General features: G+C 37.5%; 1 protein-coding gene across 6 annotated transcripts in view; it reads left to right on the top strand.

The window, feature by feature from the left end:
* Nucleotides 1-6804: 6804 nt before the first annotated feature.
* RELCH (RAB11 binding and LisH domain, coiled-coil and HEAT repeat containing) overlaps nucleotides 6805-22033 on the top strand; it is a 106782-nt gene continuing 91553 nt past the window's right edge. For all 6 annotated transcript variants that reach the window (XM_044921050.1, XM_044921049.1, XM_021686145.2 and 3 more), the window contains exon 1: nucleotides 6805-7552. In XM_044921050.1, the coding sequence (XP_044776985.1) occupies nucleotides 7024-7552 (529 nt within the window). In that variant the 5' untranslated portion in view covers nucleotides 6805-7023. The remainder of the gene's footprint in view (nucleotides 7553-22033) is intronic.

Genomic DNA, 22033 nt, shown 5'->3' with positions numbered 1-22033 from the left:
CCACTATAAATTTAATGATTGCATATTGTACTCTTTGGAAGGAAGCTGCTATGTACAACTAATACTTAAAGGGTAAGGAGTTATACTGAGTTATACTCTATCTTCTGAGAGCACAAAGTACCTACACAGATTATTTGAATTCTTTTATAGGGAGGGTATACATTTTAAACTCAGTCAATTATGGGATTAAAAGCTGTCATTCTACAAGATTAGATTAACAATATAATCACCAATATTTGCACTCATGCTTTCCCCATCCTACTTAGAAAATAATTTTTATCAGTATACATGCAAAGCCATTGTTCCTTTTATGAGCCTATTCTAGCCAGCACTATCAAAAACTTATAAATTATTTTAAAGATTTAGACATATATTCTATTATATAACTATACTACAATTTATTTGAAAATTATCTTGATAGACATTGTCCCTAACTGTCATTACTACAAAGAATGCTGCAATTTAGCCTATCTCTCATGGTCAATTGGGAGATTTTCAGAATTACAACAGAAGGATGATCCATCACAAAATTAATTTGGTGGACTGCAATTAGCTTCTTTAAAAAAAAATGAAATAGAATAGAATAGGATAGGATAGAGAATACATCACAATAAAGTACCTCAGAAGTAGGAAGGTAAATGATTGTTTTGAAAAAGTATTTTAATTTTTCTCTGTGTGCACATGCATGCATATGCATTGTATGAACATAGCACGTGGTAGTGAAAAAAATGTATTTCAAACTATTTTACATACCAATAAGTTTGAAAATTATCTCTATTAAGTGGAATTGCTGGAATAAACCTGTATTCTCAACTTTACAAGACAGTAGCAAAGTGTCAATAACAATTTAGATGCATACCAGCAGTGTATGAGAATTCCTATTTTCTCTAAATCCCCACAATTGACTGGTATTATCATATTTACCTTATGCCAACCTACACAGGATGAAATGGCATCCTGTTGTTTGAGTATCTATTTGCCTGATTACTAGTGAGGGTGAACATCTTTTCAAGTTTTTACTGGCCAATTGGGTTTCCTATCCTTTCAACTGTGTGTCCACATCCTTTGATCAAATAGTATTACACTTATTGGCCTTTTTTCTTTGACTTGTACATTATATTATATGCATGTGTATCTGTGTATCTCTCTCTATATAGATATAAATAGACATATATATTTATTTGCACCATACATCCAAACAAAGCAAACAAATTTGTTTATGGTGCTTTTTTTTTTAAATAGAACTTTTATAACTTTAATACAGTATAATTTACCAAATTTATCCTTATGAATTTTTTTTGTGTTTTCCATAAGAAAACGTTCCTCGTTTTTATGTCACATAAAAATAGTTTTAAATTAGAACTAAATTCTAAGTTTTAGATTCTTACTTTTCACAGGTCATTATCTATAATTTATTTGTACGTGGTGTGAGACAGAGATCTAGGTTGAATTTTTTTTTTTAAAGATTTTATTTATTTGAAAGAGACAGACACAGTGAGAGAGGGAACACAAGCAGGGGGGGAGTGGGAGAGGGAGCCCGATGCGGGGCTCAATTCCAGGATCCTGGGATCATGACCTGAGCCAAAGGCAGACGCTTAACGACTGAGCCACCCAGGCGCCCCTCTAGTTTGAAGTTTTTAACCAACTGACAAAAGCACTAGTATAGCTACCATTTTTGACTGTATTAAGGTAAATTCCATATCAAATACAAATACAGGCAAAAAACTTTAAATGCAATTCTTGTCTGTTACTCTTTGTATCATAAAAATTGGAAACAATATTTAACAATAGGAACAGATAGTTTTTGTTCGGTGAAACATTATACAGTACTGAAAATGAGTTAAGTCACACCTGTGCCAAGGATATAGCTCACAAATAAAGGATTAATAAAGAACGTTTTTAAAGGCATTGGCTGCCCTCTTCTCCCCAACACAGCCAAACTTTTTGAAAATAATATGATCTCTTTTTTCCTGATCCTGTAAATCTCAAACAACTTGAGCCTTTGTTTTCCATTACATCAGAGAAAAAGCTTTCACTAATGTAATGTAGCCAATATTGAAAAATCCAGTGGCTTTATTTTAGTCTTCTATCTTCCATTCAATTTGTCTTCCTTAACCATGACTTCTTTCTTAAATAGCTGTCATTTCTTAGCTTTTGTGAACATTGCTCCAGTTTTCCTCCTACTTCTCTGCCCAATATAGAAGGTCTCTATTTGGTCATTGAATTTTGGAGTTACTCAAAAGTTGGTCCTAAGGCTTCTTTTATTCTCACTCTTGTACTTTCTGTCTAGACTTTTTTTTTTAAGATTTTATTTTTAAATAATCTCAACACCCAACATGGGGCTCAAACTCACAACCCCGAGATCAAGAGTTGCATGCTCCACCAACTGAGCCAGCCAGTCCCCTCCCCCCCTCCCCCTTCCCGTCTAGGCTTTTTGGACCATACCCTTGGTGTCAGCTAACACCTATATGTGAAAGTCTTAACAAATAGCTCCAAATCCATATATGTAAAATTCCAACCTTAACAGATCCACCTGAGACACAAACTGAGTATATTTAAAACCAAACTCATGATATTCCCCCATGAACCTTGTTTAGGTAGTAAGCCTCCTAACTCCCTAGTGTTTACAATCTCAGGAGATGGCACCACCTTCCACTCAGGTGTACCAATCAGAAAACTAGCATTCATTCTTTATACCCCATTCTTCAGCTGTATAGCCACGTATTATTTTTTGATTTTGCTTTTTTCAAAATGCAAATAGGAACATCTCACCCTTTGGGTAAAACCCTTCAGTCTCTCCATCATAATCAAAACTAGAATCCTTAATACAACACACAAGGTGTTACATGAAGTGGTCTCTGCCTCCCTTTCTAGCCTTGTCTCATGGCACTCCCCCTTGCTTTATGGCATCTCACCACATTGGGTCTTTTTTATGTACGTAGCCCATGCTTCCTACTGTTATTAAGACCTCTGCATAAATTGCACTTCCAACCCACCCTCCATCCTCTCTCACTCCATTGTCTCATGACTTCTCCTTGCACTTTCAAGCATCACTTCCTCAGGGACTATGCAGTCCAAACCAAAAACCAAAACCTTTACTTCAAGTTTATAAGTACATACCTCTGTTTTTACCATTTGGATTAATGTTTGTCTCTATCACTTAATCGTAATCCATGACAGCAAGACAGAGTTCCTCCAGCACTCATCACAGTCCTACGCGCTTAGTAAGGACTCAAATGTGTGCTGAAGAAATTATTTAGGATTATTCTCTCAAAGGTACACGTAATATGCACTGTAGCCACTAGAGGCTGCCTTGCTTCTCTTTTTATTCCTCCAGAACAAACACTTGAACTGTGAAGATTCAGGATACTTAAAAAACAAAACAAAAACCAAACTTATATGCTTGAGTCATTTACTATACATAAAATTGCAGTGATTCCAAAATATCGTCCTTCACATACTACCTATTTTATTATTGCCAAGCACATGTATCTTAAGCAATATTATTACCTAACATTTCTCTTTAAAGAGAATCACATTTTATTCAGATTTACTGAAGAAAATTTTGTCATGGTTGAATCGTTTGGAAACCTCTCAAAATAAATGAATAACTACTAAAAATTTTAAAAGACACATATCCATGTACCAATAAAAGTTATTTAGCTTATACCTGTGGAATGTTTACATGTATTGAAAAACAATTTAAAAATTAGATTATTTCTAAAATTTCACATCAACCAAAAATTTGCATTTAAAATGTTACCTGTGGTTATTTTAAGACTATTAAAGCCAAAAATTAGTTTTTAAGCCCTAAAATTTGAAGTATTTAAAAGAAAAAGCAATCTTTAACATTTCATTGCTAAGATACAAAGTTCAATGACTATCCTCATTATCCAAACTTTAGCTGCAAAGACCTACATTAATGCAAATTTTGCTAAGTAGAAAATTTCCCAACCATATTAATAATTATTATAAGTAGAGATTAGCAATTATTAATATTCTAGTATGTGCTACTTCTTAAGCACTTTTATTGATAAGTAAACCTCAATGTACCATGGAAAAGAAAAGTACTTACTGAGAAAATTGGCCAGTTGATTTGTCATGGGCTTGGAAGGTCATATAAATAAGTCCATGATTACAGGATACGAAGTAGAATCAGGAAACTAAAGATTTATATAGGAAGTCAATCATGGAAGCACTTCTACGTCTAACTTCTTACAACTCTCTGAGAAAATATATTTTAAATCTATTTTCTTTTTTTTTTAAAGATTTTATTTATTTATTTGACAGAGAGAGAGAGACAGCGAGAGAGGGAACACAAGCAGGGGGAGCAGGAGAGGGAGAAGCAGGCTTCCTGCTGAGCAGGGAGCCCGACGCGGAGCTCGATCCCAGGACGCTGGGATCATGACCTGAGCCGAAGGCAGCCGCTTAACCGACTGAGCCACCCAGGCACCCCTAAATCTATTTTCAACTTACATTTTAGAAATCAGACCCTAAATTAAAGATACTCCCTTTGTACCCTACTGACTTAATTGCTTTTTCCAGCTTTAGCTGTTGGATAGTTGATATTTGTCTTGTTTTATTTTTAAAAACATCTCAAATACTTTCAATATATACTAATATTGCACTATCTATAACTGACTATAATAACAACATTTATGATGTACTAGGTACCAGGCGTTGTGACAAGCACATTCCTAACTCTGTGTACTTTCATTAATCCCCTTGACAGATAAATGTTAAGTGAGACTAAGAGAAGTTAAATAACTTAAGGTGTTACTGCAAATAATTGGTAGAATTGGAATATGAACTCTAGGCACTTCTACCAGACAAGGACAATCTTCAGGGACCCTAAGTGCAGGAGATTTCTAAAAATTCCATTACAGAAATGGAAATATTGTATATAAATAACCCATTTCCAATCATGCCCTTTCCATGCCATTGACTAATCCCTCCCATTTCTCCATTCCAGAAATTGATTCCATTTTCAATCTCTCTGGCAAACTAAACTACAGTAAGTATCAGCAATCTTTTTTGCTAATAAATAGTAACAGATACAGCATTGGCTATTTTGATACTATTTTCCTAAGATCGGGGATTTTTTTCATGTTTTTCTTCAATATATATACATCACAGAAAAATATTTAGAATTCGAACATTAGGAGCTAATATTCTATAAAAAAATATTTTGAATTCTTAGTACTACATTGTAAAAAAAAACTTTCCAGCAAAAACAAAAGAAAAAACCCAAAGCCTCATTCAAATGAAAATTTTAGTTTCCTGAGCCTGGGTAAGCTGAAATTAAAGCCTACACTTAACTATTGGCATACTTTAACGTGTAAGCCAATAACCTGACCTATGGTTATATAAGAATGATCTATTTTTATTTTTCCACAGAGCTAAAGGAGATACTTTACTACTTCAGTGTAATATGTAACTCACCTGATAACAAAATTACTACTACCTATTTATTTTGGTGTTTACATGGAACTACAGAGAAAGAAAAGAAATTTAAAACCTTGCAAAAGCAGCAATTTATGTGTGAAGAAAATAGGTCTTAGAAATAGCATTCCAATACTGTTTGTTGACTAGAAACTAACATCCTCTTTACCACCTTGGACTGTAATCAAGGAATGACAAAAAAGATAAAGGTGGAACTTCCAAATTTAGTATACTTACTCTATGTGCTAACATTTGATAAAGGAAATTAAAACTGTGCAAAGCATCCAAGCTTTAAAATAAATATGTTCCACAGTCAATATCTTGATTCCAGCCTAAATGGCCCAGTCAGAAAGACTGGAAGGCTAGTGGGAGAAGAATGGCTTTGCACCTAAGAAAACTGATTTTAAAGTTCCTTTGAATACTTATTAATGGAGTTGACTTGACCAAGTCGTTGAATGTTTCTAGGCTTAAGTTTGCATTCTCTCTCTACTGATGAGGCTGCATTCGATATTCTGAAGGGTCCCTGCTGTGCAAACTGTGTTTTAAATCCTAAGTGCTCATTCAGGGTATCTAGCCACAAATCCAACGACATCCAAAACTCAAGAGTTCTGTCTGGTTACTTCCTCCACCTCCCACACCCCAGCACACCCCGCCCTATTATAGCACTAACTCGGTGGCTAGAAGGCGGTCTTCCAGAAGTTCAAGCAGACGGTGTTGTCGCCAGGCCTCCGGAGCGAGCAGGCACTTGGCTGGGAAGGGAAGAGAAAGGAAGTCAAATTCTAACTACTGCCCTGGGCACCTGCTACACGTGCGAAGACAGTATCACCAACTGGCAGCAAACAACAAGAAAAAGTGAAAAGTGCTAAGGAAGCAGCGCGCCCGCGGGCGTGAGGCCAGTTTTGGTGCCACCGCACCTCTGCGCTCTGGTCCCCGGGCTTTACCTGGGGCTTTTCCGGGTCAGGCGTTATCTCGGGAATGAGGCCTCCTCAGCGCAAAGGCAGGCTGCAGCTCTCCGGCAGAGCTCCCCTCTGACCCCTGAAAGGAGAGCCAAGAGAACGTTCCTGAGCCACCGTCATAACTGCCTCTCAACTGCGGAACGCCCCCGAAACCTACCTGCCGGGTGACTGCTCTCGCGATAATTCTAGAGCCGGTCCTCTGTAACTCCAGTCCCTCCCTCCTCCTCCGGCCAATCAAACAGGAGTGGGGGCGGGGTTTTTCCTTTGAGCGGGGAGCGGGGCTTTCAATATTCGCTCCCTGGTGTTGAGAACGGGCGGGGCTGGGGCGGGGCTGGGGCGGGGCTGGGGCGGAGAGAGGGGCAGGACTCGCACGCTTTCTCGCGAGACTGAGACCAGGAAGACGCCTGCAAAGCCCCGCTGCTGGTGCAGCAGTGGCTGAGGTAGCGGGTGCTGTTGCATCCGGACATTCTGCCTCCGAGCCTACTCCCGGTCTCTGGGTGGGGAGGTGAGACGTGACCAGGCCAGGGTTCTGGAGGTGCGCAGTGCCCGCTGAGGCTTAGGGGGAATCCAGGCTGCGGCCTGTCAGAGCTAGTCAGGGAGGCGCCCACAGTCCTGACAGGATAAGATGGCGGCGATGGCGCCTGGAGGTAGTGGCAGTGGTGGCGGCGGTGTGAATCCATTCCTCAGCGATTCGGACGAGGACGACGACGAAGTAGCGGCGACTAAGGAGCGGCGGGCAGGACTTCGACTGGGTTCCGGGAGCGGCCTAGATCCTGGCTCTGCGGACTCGCTATCGCCCCAAGATCCCGTGGCCTTAGGGAGCAGTGCGCGGCCAGGGCTCCCTGGGGAGGCGTTGGCGGCTGCGGTGGCACTGGGGGGCTGTGGGGAGACCCCTGCCCGATTGTCAATTGATGCGATCGCGGCTCAGCTGTTGCGCGATCAATACTTGCTGACCGCCCTGGAGCTGCACACCGAGCTGTTAGAAAGCGGCCGCGAACTGCCTCGGCTGCGCGACTACTTCTCCAATCCAGGCAACTTCGAAAGGCAGAGTGGGACCCCGCCGGGGATGGGGGCGCCGGGGATTCCTGGAGCAGCTGGCGTTGGAGGCGCAGGAGGTCGGGAACCGAGTACGACGTCTGGCGGGGGACAGCTCAGTAAGTGAACGCAGCCTGTCACTCCCGCAGGGTGGTTGGGATTGTCGGGGAGGGGGTATTTCTGGGCAGGTAGTGAGTATTAGAAACATTTTAGAGAGAGAGAGAGTTGGGGGGGTGAGTCTTTTGCGGTGGAAGCAAAAGGATCTGGCAGCGACTGTTCTCTGTGTGTTGCCTACAACCTTTAGCTGGCCTTCGACTTGCTCCTGGTTCCTCTGTTGGCTTCGGTATCTAAAAAATATCCAGTTTCCAGTTCGCTGACTGTAGAAGGCTCCTTGCAAACTGGCTTATCGCTTAATCGTTTTTCTTTTTCCTCCAATCTCCTGGATAGCCTCTACCGGGAAATAGTGTTTCTTAAATTGCTTGCAGTAATTTCTTGACTCAAAGTCAAGAGGGAGAAAAGAATAGAAAATGTTCTCTCCGCACAGTCAGATCCCCTAAAGTCCTTTTTCTTTGGAATGACTTTCTCACTCAAAAATTCGGTTTTCTGCTGACCAAAATGTGTTGTGTTTAAGTAAAGTCAATTTAATTCCATTCCGATGCCTTAATTGCAAGAAGTTTCCAAAATGACAAAATCTAAGGAGCAGGGTGGACAAGTTTTGCCTGTCGTCTATCTTGTGATCCCACTATCTCACAGGCTTTTTTCTCTACATAAGTTAGGAATTTACTTTTTTACCATGTTATAATCATTCTTAGCAGTATAGAGTAATCGTTTACCCCATCCATCATATATTTATAAGTGTTTCTTTTGGCTTGAAAACATACTATCAAGGATGTATTCTGGATTCCCGTATCCTCTTTTGGGAGGCATCTTGGATTTTCCCTTACGAATAGTACGAGAAGGTTTAGTGTATCAGATGAGCCCAACTGGAATTTACTAACAAATGTTAAATGTACAATTTTTCAATTGTAGTCTAATTGATTATTTTGTCTTTGTACTTTTGAATGGTGTCAGAGACTTCTATTGCCAAATCTAGATGTAGTGCAAGTGCAAAGAGTACATTTTCTATCCAGGTAAATCCTAGGCAGATTTCCTCTTTGATACGGAATTTTCTCAGTAGGTATAACTTTCTTACTCAGTATGTAGGATAATCATCTTTTCAGGAAGAGATTTTCTCATTGCTGGACAGCCTAAATGTCACCTTTGTCAATGCTTCCCACACTCTCCATGTTTAATTAGTTGCTTCTTTCTTTCTCTCTTTCTTTCTTTTTTCTTTCTTTCTTCCCTTAGTTGCTTGTTTCATTGTGCTTTCATGTGTAAACTATAGTCGCTAATTGTTTTGTATTTGATTTGTTGACAATATCATTTTTCTCCATTACATAGTCACTTCTTGAGGTACATCTTCCTATTCCTCACACTTTGTACAGACCCTGGCCAGTTGTTGAACATAATTTAATTGCATCTGCTATGTTTTTCTCCCATATTAATATAATGAAATAGGTTATTCCTTCATGACTTTATTCTATTTGAAAGAATTTCTTCACCACCTTATTACAGTTTGATATCACTGTTCATACTGAAAATTTCTCATTAAAACTTTTTGTATATAGAAATAGTTATGGGGCGCCTGGGTGGGTCGGTTGGGCATCAGACTCTCGGTTTAGGCTGCGGTGGGGGGGGGTGATTGCTGGTGGTGAGATCCAGCCCTGCATAGGGCTACCTGCTCAGCGGGGAGTCTGCTTAGGATTCTCTCTCCCTCTCTCTCTCCCCCCTTCCCCTGCACACGTGTGTGTGCATTCTCTCTCTCTCTCTCTCAAATAAATAAATCTTTTAAAATTTATTTAAAGTTCTAAATTCTAATAAAATTTAAAACTCTAAAATTTCATTCTCTCTCTCTCAAATAAATAAATCTTTAAAAAAAAGATATTTATAATTTAGACTCTAAGTAGCATTTTCAAGTTAATACAAAGGAAATGAGCAAAAGAGGAAAAGAAGTAAGTTATCTGTAATCTCACTGATGATATTTGCCTAACCTGTCTTTTCCATGCATATATTTTAAAAAGCAAACATTCAATTACACTATTTTATATAGCTTTATATTTTATATAGCTTTATATTGTCAGGCACTATAATTTTTACCATCAACTTTGATGTAAGATTGCATACATAAAAGGCACCTATTTTAACATGTACAGTTTTGATGAGTTTTGAAAAACTAATCACTACTGCAGTTAAAATATAAAACATTTTTATTGTCCCCAGAATTTCATTTTTCTTTGCATTATATCCCCAGCCCCACCTTTAGACCTCCACTGATCACTATACAACAGAATTTTGCATCCTGGGCACTATCAAAATTTTGGGCCTGATAATTCTTTGTTGTGGTACTGCCCAGTCCATTCTAGAATGTTTAACAGCATCTCTGGCCTCTCTATCCACTAGCTGCTGGTAGCAAACATTCCTACCCCATCTCTCAAGTTGTGACAACCAAAAATGTCTCCCAACATGTCTAGGTTAAGAACCACTTCTAGGGGTGCCTGGGTGGCTCAGTCGTTAAGTGTCTGCCTTCATCTTGGGTCATGATCCCAGGGTCCTGGGATCGAGCCCCGCATCGGGCTCCCTGCTCAACAGCCTGCTTCTCCCTCCCCCACTCCCCCTGGTTGTGTTCCCTCTCTCGCTGTGTCTCTTTCTGTCAAATAAATAAATAAAATCTTTAAAAAAAAAAAAAAAAAGAACCACTTCTATACATAAGTTTTGCCTATTCTAAAATTTCATACAAATAGAATCATGGAGCATATATTCTTTTCTGTGTGGCTTCTTTTTGCATGGACATATGTTTTCATTTCATTTGGGTAATACCCAGGAATATAATTGCTGGATCATATAGTTACTATATACTTAAGTTTATAAGAAACTGTCAAACTGTTTTCCACAGTGGTTGTACCATTTAAAATTCCCAGCACCAGTGTATGAGACTTCCACGTCCCCTAAACACTTGGTATTTTTGGGCTTTTTATTTAACTCATCCTATGAGAGATTGGGGGTATCTCATTGTGGTTTTAATTTTCATTTTCCTGAGGACTAGTGATGCTGAACAACTTCTCCTGAGCTTTTTGCCACTGGTGTATCTTCTTTCATGAAATGGCTGTTAATGTCTTTAACCAATTTTTAAAATTCTGTTTTATATATTCTGGACCCAAGTCCTTTATAGTGTTTTGCAAATGTTTTTCCCAGTATGGTTTGCTGTATTATTTTCTACATTTCTTCAAGTTCAGTTAATCAGTTTTTTTCTTTAATGATTCGTGTTCTTTGTGTCCTGTATAAGAAGTATTTGCCAATCTTAAGGTTGCAGAAATTTTCTTCTATATATTCTTCTAGAAGTGTTAGGGTTTTAGCTTTTACCTTTAGGTTTGTGATGGCAAGACTGTATTTTAATTAAAGTTATAAAAAGAAGAAATATTTCTTAAATATTCTTTCTTTAAATGTGCACACATTTATAGCACAAACTTTAGTACAGCTTAAATACAAATGCATTGTATATTTCAAAATATCAGTGCCTGTGAATGTCTTAATCCAGTTAGAAAATAGATAAATGTTAAAATAAGTCTGTAAAACTGTGTTTATTAGTACCATGTTTTAAAGATTTTGACTAAGCTCCTGGTTGCACAAATTATATTTTAGGAATTCAGAAGATAAGTGTTTCTCTAGGATTGAGCTACAACCTGCTTTTTAATTCAAGTCTAGAGTTTTGATTGTTGCTAATTGGGTTATGATTTTATAATACTCAATAAGAGCTTCATGGTTAATTATAAACAGTATAAAGATTGATGGTATGGATTATCTAAACATTATTTTTATTTCTTTTTGTGTATATTTTGATATGTGTCTGATCTGAAAATTTTTTTTTTTTTTTTAAAGAGTATTTATTTATTTGAGACAGAGAGAACGAGAGAGAGCACATGAGAGGGGGGAGGGTCAGAGGGAGAAGCAGGCTCCCTGCTGAGCAGGGAGCCCGATGCGGGACTTGATCCAGGGACTCCAGGATCATGACCTGAGCCGAAGGCAGTCACTTAACCGACTGAGCCACCCAGGCGCCCCTGATCTGAAAATTCTTAATACTTCAAAATAATAAATATGTAACGAAAAGTAGTTTCTCTCTTTCATTGATGCCTAAAAACAATTTATTTTGCAAGATTTACTGAATTATTTACCTAAAAGTTTGTTGACCTAGGTAAATAGTATGGTAGTGCTATTAAAATACTTTAAGAAGTCTTCATACTGTATTTAACCTTTTTTTCTTGACTGGAAGAGTAATCCATATTTATAAAACATGCAAATGGTAAAAGAATTACAGCTTTATAAGCTTGATGTTTTCAGTAGAAGAATTTTTTTTTTAAGATTTTATTTAGGTTTATTTAGAGAGAGCACATGCGAGTGGGATGGGGGAGGGGAGGCAGAGGGAGAGAGAATCTCAAGCAGACTCCTCGCTGAGTTGAGCAGGGAGCCTGAAGGTGGGGTTCCAGATCAAGATGTAAGCCGAAATCAAGAGTTGGTCCATCAACCAATTGAGCCACCCGGTGCCCCAAAGATTTCTGTTAACTAGAAAATTTACTTCTAGCAAATGCTCTAAGGACGTTTCAGTGTTCGATAAATTGTAGCATCATTGCAAGATTTCTCCTAGATCTACTTGGTGAACTAATTATATCTTTTAGACATACACACTATATATATACATTTTTTTTTCCTCTGTATTTTTGCCAATTGGGCCAGAATAAACTTCCATTTAGTAATTGTTTTGCTTTTCAGTTAGATTGCAAGATAAAAATTGTGGCAATGTCATTGATTAACACTGAACAGATTGTGCTATCTTTGCCAGAGTAATGCTGGTTCCACTTAAGTCTCAAGTAGTTTCATAGATGAGCCCAATTTTTTCTTATAGTACAGACAGTAGGTGATCAAATGGGAAAGACAAGTAACTTAATGCCTTTCAGTGATGGATTTCTTTTATTCTGTATTTACCGTGTCTTCAAGTTTTTATAAGGTAGCTTGTCAGGAGGCAGTCATTTATGAATGAATGTGATAATTTCACTTGTGAGCCTACAACCTTCATGAGTCACTTTCCTTCTTTTTAAAATTTTCTGTTTCATGATCCTACCTGTCTTTTCTCAGAACTCACAAAGAGTACATATCTCATTGTACTCAGTGTTCTTTTTTCAGTATCACCAATGCTAAGACTATCACCAATGTCAAGATTTACAATCTTCCAGCATTCCCATCTCTTCCACTTTACAGAGTTGTTCCTCCCTTGTTAGGTTGAAATTGGGTTTAGTGCTTCCTCTGGCTTCTGAGAGAGAAAATATCAATAAAATATTTCTGAAATTTTGGGGTTCACTGCTTTTAGCTGAATGAGACTTTCTACTATTGTCTGGACCCTATACATCCCCAAATTTATCTGTTGCATAACTGTCATTTTTCTTGCCTATATCTGTTTAGTAGTTTCAAGATTATTATTAATTCTGATAAAAATTTAATCAGATATTGTCGCTGGCTAGCATAGTGACTTGAATATAGTTGGTATTCAATATTTTATGTTGATCAATATATTAAGTTGTGTAATCGGGATTGTAGGAATCCAAAAGATGTTTAATGCAGGTCCTTGAGTTTATGTTCTTGGTGAAGAGACAAGACCAACATATTGAAGAACTATAGAATAGTCTTCTGTGATACAGATAGTAGGGTAAGCATTCAGATATAGAAAAATTATTGTTGATTATGATAATGAAATGGCTCTTGTGGAGAAAGTGAAATTTCGAATAAATAGTAACTTTATTATCTGGCCCTATTTAGACTCTTTATTGTGAGTGAGGAAAAGGAAAAGGAAGTGAGGGTAAAGAAAAGATAATATTTATTTTATATTTTGCCATATTTAAAACATCTGGTAATGTGCTTGCCATTATCTGGCTCTCCACTAAATAAAGTGATTCCATTTGGGTACTTGTAAAAATGTAGTGTGATGTTTCAAGCCATTGTGGTATTTTGGCTGAGAGGAAGCAAGATAGGGCTATTAATAGGGAAAACAGACCTTATATCTGTCAAAAATTAAAATTATGCTTTCTATTTGTCAAAAGGAAAGTTGGTGATCTTCAGAAGGTATGCTTGTTTTTTTAAGAAACTTCGTTGAAAAAACTTTAGAATTTGTGTAATTTTCATTTTGTTTAGTATTTTTAGGTTAAAAACTAGGTTTGGTTAATTTGGTTAATTTTTTTATGGCTTATAACTATGCTCCCCTCCCCCCATGGTCTTATGATGAAAAACATTTATCTTGGTCTAAAAATACAGTTTTATATTTAAATTACAAATATCAGTTGAGGGGTGCCTGGGTGGCACAGTCAAATAAGTGTCCAACTTAGGTCGTGATCTCAGGGTCCTGATCTCAGGGTTGTGAGATGGAGCACTGCATGGGGCTCTGTGCTGAGCATGGGGTCTGCTAAAGTTTCTCCCTCTCCCTCTGCCCCTCCCTGCCTTGGCTCTCTCTGTCTCTTTATAAAATAAATAAATAAATCTAAAACCAAAAAAAAACAAAACAAAACAAATATCAGTTGGGAAGGTCTTATATGTTAATAGCCTATTGTTTTTACTGGCTTTGACCTATAAATACTGTGATAAATTATGGTTTCTAAATTATTTATACTAAAAATATATTTGTTAGTATTTAAGTAAATAGTGTTTTGCTATTTGTTCATATTTTGAACACAGTGCCCCTTTGATTTGGGGGGATTTGCTTTAGTTTTATTTTATTTTGAATAGTAAGTTATTTCTTCATATGTGTCTGGAATTTGTCTACCTCTTTTGATACCTTATATTGAATATCATGTATTAATTAAATTTGTAAAAATTAACTATAAAAAATCATTTTTTGCTTGCAAACTATATATCTTACAAATATAAGGATTAATAAAGAAACTATTTATTTATTTATTTATTAGAGAGCTGGCACGAGGGCGTGTGCAAGCAGCAGGGAAGGGGCAGAGGGAGAGGAAGAGAGAGAGAATCTTAAGCTGGCTCCACACCCAGCATAGAACCCCAGGGGGTCTCAGTCTTGGGACCCTGAGATCATGACCTGAGCCAAAATCAAGAGTCTGACACTTGACCTACTGAGCCATCCAGGCAATAGCTTTTTATTGCATTGTATGGGGTGTCCTGTAAATATTCTGTGTATGGAAGTAGAATTTGAAAAGGACCTAGCAACAGCCTTAAAGTTTCTAATTTTTCTAGTCAATAGTAGTTCTTTATTAAAGAACTATTGAAGAACTATTAAAATTTACAATCATGGTAAGAATCGAAACTTTTTTTTTTCTGTCAGAGGGAGATGTGTGAGAGTAAGGAGAGTTAATCCAAGAATGTAAGGTGGAATGATGAGTTAGGAATGTATCACCAAAATCTCTAGTCCATTTTATCATTGTTCTTAATGATGAATATTTGCATTTTGTGCCCTTTAATAAGTCATAATAGTAAGAATACTGATTTTTGTCTCCTCAACCTTTGAATACGATGTCCATATCAAAAAGATAGCCTGTATCAGTAGGTAATTTTTGAATCTGTGGTCTCACTGGACTCTTCCTAACAAACTTTTTATAAGCAATATTGTCTTCCGAGTATAGTTTTGATAAAAATAGATGTGTGACACAAAGGTGTAAAATGTGTACCCATGCATGGTGTCACACTCTTGAGAGTAATTTGGTGATATCATCAATCACATTTTAAAAATACATTTTCTTTAATCTCCTGTTCCATTTCTGTAATTTATTATAGACATACATGCTCGTTTGCATTAAAACAATTGAGCCAAGATTCTTAAAATATCATTTGTAAGTAAAGGTATTAAAGATTGAAACAACCTAAGGGCACCTGGGTAGCTCAGTCGGTTAAGCATTCCACTCTTGATTTTTTTTTTATTTTTTAAATTTTTTTTTTTAAGTTATTCATCCATTTGACAGAGAGACAGCAAGAGAGGGAACACAAGCAGGTGGAGTGGGAGAGGGAGAAGCAGGCTTCCTGCTGAGCAGGGAGCCCGACGTGGGGCTCGATCCCAGGACCCTGGGATCATGACCTAAGCCGAAGGCAGATGCTTAACGACCGAGGCACCCAGGCACCCCTTGATTTTTTTTTTTTTTTTAGATTTTATTTGTTTATTTGACAGAGACACAGCGAGAGAGGGAACACAAGCAGGGGGAGTGGGAGAGGGAGAAGCAGGCTTCCCGCTGAGCAGGGAGCCCAATGCGAGGCTCGATCCCAGGACCCTAGGATCATGGTCTGAGCCGAAGGCAGACGCTTAACGACTGAGCCACCCAGGCACCCCTCCACTCTTGATTTGGACTCAGGTTATGATCTCAGGGTTCTGGGATCAAGCGCCAAGTTGGGCTTTCTGCTCAGCAGGAAGTCTGCTTCTCTCCCTCTCCCTCTGCCCCTCCCCCTGCTCACTTGCGTGTTCTCTCTCCCTTTTAAATAAATAAATGAGAAATCTTTAAAGAAAAAAGATTGAAAACGACCTAAATATCCAACAGCAAAAGATTGGTTAATTAAAACAGAATAGTTAGTATGTGCTGATGTGGAATGATCACCAAGTTATATTATAAATTGAATAATTTAGGATGCAGCCAGTATGTATATATTTCCATTTATGTACAAAAAGGGAGAAATTTGCATATGCCTAGCATAATTTAAAAGGCTACATACAGAAGAGTCTAAACAATGATTGGTGCCATAGAGGAGGATTGCTGATTGGGAGGTAGGCACAGGGGCTTACCTTTCTTTGTATGCCCTTTTATATTTTACCACAAATCATGTCTTTAGTGGCAGGACTAAGATTCCAGCCCAGATCACTAACTTCAAAGTCTGCATTCTTTCCATTACACCATAACTACTGTTTTATGTTAACTTTAAAATAGCTCAGCAAGAATTCTTAGGTCATTTTAGTGTATGATCGGTCACTCTCCTTAATGCAGAAGGCAGGTCAGGTAGTCTAAAACTAACCATTTAAAAAACAGTCAAAGTGACAGACTGTAGCACCACACTAAGAGGTGAATAATCCACCTAAGCATCACTTAATTTCATCAAGATGTCCATGTTACATAGCACTTAATCTAAATCAGGATGCATGTCCTACATGTGGTTGTAGGATATCTGAGCCATAGACTAGGATCAACTGAGCCTCAAATTAGAGCCAAATATAGTCACTAATTGTTTTTCTGAATGAAATAATCTTACAAGGCTGAATTTGTCCGTACTCTCTTTTTCAGTCTTGAAGTTTTGCTGCATGGTTACCTCTAAGTTTCTGGTGTAGTCATGGAGCGTGACTAATTAAAACCTCAAGGAGGAAGAGACCACAGTTGCAATCATGGGTGTAGCTTTCTTCCACATTTTCCCACCCAGTATTTCAAAAATTCCCAGCAATCAGAAATGATGTTCTTTTGTTTTTGCAACCAGTTGGTCCTGTTGTAGGTAGATAAGATTGCTCACTCAAAGTAGTGTCATCATATTTTCTATGTTATTTCTGACCCTCTATCAGTTCTGTGCCTGTGTGCTGCCTTAGTTAAGGCCTTTAGTTCACATCTGGACCATCAGTTTTATAACAGGTTCATGTGCTTTTAATCTCTTCTTCCATCCTTGTTCTTACTTGATTTTAAAAGCTATTTATTCTTGTCATTCCAGCTAAAACCTTTTAAAATTGCTTCCACCTGCCCTAAAGCAACTTTTTCCAACTCTTATTAGCAAAATCATATATTACATACAGAAAAAAAGAATTTATAAACCTGTTTAGAAATTTTAATTTTTTCTCATTTTTTGTGTGGTATGATAAAAGTGACCATAAAATATTTTATCATGGAGGGGTGCCTGGGTGGCTCAGTTGTTAATCGTCTGCCTTCGGCTCAGGTCATGATCCCAGGTTCCTGGGATGGAGCCCCACATCGGGCTCCCTGCTCCGTGGGAAGCCTGCTTCTCCCTCTCCCACTTGCCCTGCTTGTGTTCCCTCTCTCGCTGTGTCTCTTTCTGTCAAATAAATAAATAAAATCTTTAAAAAAAAAAAAAATTTTATCATGGGCGCCTGGGTGGCTCAGTCATTAAACGTCTGCCTTCAGCTCAGGTCGTGATCCCAGGGTCCTGGGATCGAGTCCCACATCGGGCTCCCTGCTCAGCGAGAAGCCTGCTTCTCTCTCTCCCACTCCCCCTGCTTGTGTTTCCTCTCTCGCCGTCTCTCTCTCTCTGTCGAAAAATAAATAAAATCTTAAATAAATAAATAAATAAATAAATATTTTATCATGGATATGTATAATAAAGTTCTTCCTAAAATGTTGCTTCTTCCTGCCTTTTCAACCATGTTGTCCATATATAAGACTTTTATTATACTTACATTGTTTACTCAGTGTCGCTTGGACATGTTTTATATTTTTGTGACTCAGCACGCTTTTCCTTCTCTGAGAATGCTTATTTATTCCCTGTTGTCCTTCTCTTTTTTCCAGATCTTGTGTATCCTTAAAGGAAGGTCCAGTTTATGTTCCTTCCTCTCCCTGAAGCTTCTCCAGCCCATAGTGAGCTCTGAATCCTCTAACTTGTGGCGTTTTTTTGATCTGTTCCACTTATGGAAATTATATAGAGACTTGTGAATTTACATGTCTTTCTAATGAACACTTTTTTTTTTTCCTAATGCACAGTGCCTAACATTGTGCCTGGGAAAAAGCTTTGAATAAATGTTGAAGCTGTGTTAAATGATCTGTAGTAGGTAGTAGTTTCCTGTAAATATGTGAGTTTAGAATATTCCTTGTGAAAATTAGCCTTTTCCTCTATAGCCTATTCCCTTAACTGCCTGAGCAAAGCTGAGTTAAGTTTGATCTTTCTGAAGCCATTCACGGTGTTAACCCCAACTTACCTGGAACTAGGAGAGCTGAACCTACATGCTCTTAGGTATTATCGAGGAAACTAACGGTTTAGAGCTCAGGCCTCGAAATCAGAGAGCTCAACTTTACATTTCTACTCTGCCACTTTCTAATTACAGCACTCTGCATACTCTGTTTCTTCTCCTATAAAAAGCAGATGGCAGGGCGCCTGGGTGGCTCAGTCAGTTGAGCATAGGACTCTTGATTTCTGCTCCAGTCATGATCTCAGGGTCTTGGGATCAAGCCCTGAATTGGGCTCTGTGCTCAGCAGGGAGTCTGCTTGAGGATTCCCAACCGCTCGCACCACCCGCGTGCCCCGTGTGCCCACACGGGTGCGCGCACTCTCTCTCTCTATCTCAAATAAATAAATCTTTAAAAAAAAGCAGATGCCGGGGCGCCTGGGTGGCTCAGTCGGTTAAGCGGCTGCCTTCGGCTCAGGTCATGATCCCAGAGTCCTGGGATCGAGTCCCGCATCGGGCTACCCGCTCTGCGGGGAGCCTGCTTCTCTCTCTCCCTCTGCCTACTTGTGTTCTCTCTCTCTATCTCTCTGTCAAATAAATAAAAATAAAAATAAAAAAAAGCAGGTACCAATGACTCCTCTTGCAGGGGGTTGTTATGAGGTTAAATAAGGTTATCCATGGAAAGTGTCTGGCACAGAATAAATGCTCCAAACATGTTAAAAATATAATAATTATTGTTAATAATTATTAATAATTCTTCTCTTCACCTAACAGCTGTTCATATGGTAAAATCATCCAGTGCTATAGAAATTTTAACTTAAGTAAATAGTTTGTTATAAAATTTCAGCATTTAAGTCTCTTTCTAATTTTCAGTCTTTTGACTTGGAAGGTCTAGTTCATTGTGGAATCTTCTGACAAAGAGGAAAAGACAGCAGACTGCAAGCTGACAGACTGGATTTCTACTCCTGGCTTACTCACAATTTATTTAAACCTTTTAACATACAATGATCTGATTGTATCATTGTTATCTGTGTACATGACTTAATTTCAGTGGTTTATAAGCTTATTTAAGGCAAGGACCAAATCCTCCTGAATTTTATATTCCCCACTGAGGTTTAGTAAATACTGAATGAATACATAGCTGTGTATTCTTATCTGTAAAAATGAGGGGATTGAACTATCTCTAAGATTCCTTCTAGCTCTCAAATATTTTCAACATATGGGTCAGTGAAATGAGCCCCAGCATTGGAGAAGAATTGAGATCAAAAACTATAAATGTAAGTTTTGCCCTTGACAGATCTCTAAGATCCATAATTAATTTAAGTTGATAACATATTAAAATGTTTATATACAATCTCAGGTTTAAATATAATTCCTTTTTTTTTTAAGATTTTATTTATTTATTTGACAGAGAGAGCGAGAGAGCACAAGCAGGGGAAGCAGTAGAAGGAGAGGGGAGAAGCAGGCTTCCCGCTGAGCAATGAGCCCGATGCGGGGCTCGATCCCAGGACCCAGGGATCATGACCTGAGCCAAAGGCAGACGCTTAACCATCTGAGCCACCCAGGCGCCCCTAAATATAATTACTTTTAAGGGAAATTTATTATCTTTCTATTTATTGAATTTCTATAATATACATTCCTTTGTTATGTACTGTGACATAGATTTATTTAGGCATGGTTCAGTAAACCACCTTTACTGAAAGAATTGAAATATAAAGCTAATTGTTTGGTAATACTTTACTCCCTGTCCTTTCATTATGAATTGGGTACTTTCGTGACTTTTTAATTGTTAAATGCTTATATTATAAAAAGTATTAAATGTCTTTGGGGGTAAAATGCCAAAATACAGACAAAACTCAAATGGTACAAAGAAAAGTATGTAGTAAAAATTTTAATTCTACTCATCTGAGTCAATTACTATTAGTAACTCATTGTGTGTGTTTACAGAAACATTTAATAAGCATACAAAACACATCTACATGGACTTCTATATCCACATATTTAAAATTATCCTTTAATACTTTACCTTCATGTCAGTAACCTCGTACACAGTAGTTGATCAATAAATGTTTAATTGAATTAACCAGTACTCTTTACCAGTCAGCAGCTATTCAATTACATTTAGATTTTAAAGTACTATATAATTTCCATAAAAAGTACCTTTTCAAGAATCTGAAACTAATTTTTTAACTATTGTAAAAGTACATCCTGCATCGGTGCTAAAATATTAAATGTAAATATAAGTGAGACTTTTGTATGTGATTTATAAAACTAATCTTGCATGCTTTAAAGTCACACTGCATATAATGGATTTAGTTCTCGGACTTCAGTTAAAACCTACATACAGGTTTTACCAGTTTGCCAGCTCTGATGAAACTTCCAGGCCATTCAGCTTCTTGAGTTATAAAATGAATTATTAAGAATACACAATCCTAGAATTTGAAGATATGCTTTGTGGTATACTTCATATTAGAATATGGTAGATTCTTTCTAAATAAAAGGAGTTAAATTTTTCAAACCTCTCTCTTTTAGAGTATTTAGAAAGGCACTTACCCTGAAAAGAATTGTGGCTGGATCTACAGAAGCATATTTCTCTTGGGGCTATAGTATTACCTGTTATTAGTCTGAAAATCCAAAGTACATTGTATTTACAAAACCTGTTATAGGTTAGTTCAGTCAAAATTGAAATTACTGTCTTTATTAGTATTTTTTTTTTTCTGACATAGAATAAATTTTAATGAATTAGGAGATTTTTACTTTTGTGACATCATAGTTATTATTTAGAAAGGTGTCAAATCTTCTTTTTCGGAAAATATGAAGCTCTTGGCTTGGGCCAAAATATTTTCCAACGGCCATAATAATACCAAGTTAAAAATTAAACTGTGTGTGTGTTTGCTTTCCCCAAGGACTCTCCCATTGTACAGATGAGTTCTTTGAAACTTTCAGAAAGTAATAACAGTATAATGGAGGAATAATGTATGGTGATTAACCAGCTCTAATCTAGGCCTATATATATGATTAAACATATGAAGAGGAAGAGAAAGAAAAAAACATAGAAAACTAACAGTAGGTGAATACTTAACATAATAAAAAATATTTATCTGAAATCAACAACCAACATCATCCTTAGCATTTCATGAAATCAGGAATAAGACTGTGAGGACTGATGTCACAATACCAGAATATTGGTTGATAAAAGTTGGTCCTATTGGGTGTACATGTTTTAATACACACGTTGGAGACATCAGAATGAGAAGCTAAGACATGTGACTAAGAGTAGAAGATGCAGTTCTTAAGTTGAGTTTCTGGTTAGGGCAATAATGGCCAGATAAACTAATATATCAGGAAAATCTAGATGTTAGCTCCATGGTCAAAGAATGTAAATAGAAAATTCACACACACACTTATTTTTCAAAGACTGTTCAAGTTCACCAGGAATCAGAGATGCATAATTAAGCAAGATACAGTTTTACATTAAATTGGTGAGATTAAAAATAATACCAAGCATTGGCATTATAAACTGCTGATGGAACTTAGGTTGTTATATTTACTTATTTTGGAAAGCAGTTTAAGCAATATGTATCAATAGCCTTAATGATCTGGCAAATTCTCACCATATAAGCTTCAATTTCAAACAATAGAGGGAAAA

The sequence above is a fragment of the Neomonachus schauinslandi genome, chromosome 14 (genome assembly GCF_002201575.2).
Source record: "Neomonachus schauinslandi chromosome 14, ASM220157v2, whole genome shotgun sequence".
Taxonomy (NCBI): Eukaryota; Metazoa; Chordata; class Mammalia; order Carnivora; family Phocidae; genus Neomonachus; species Neomonachus schauinslandi.
This window is presented reverse-complemented; position numbering and strand designations above follow the sequence as displayed.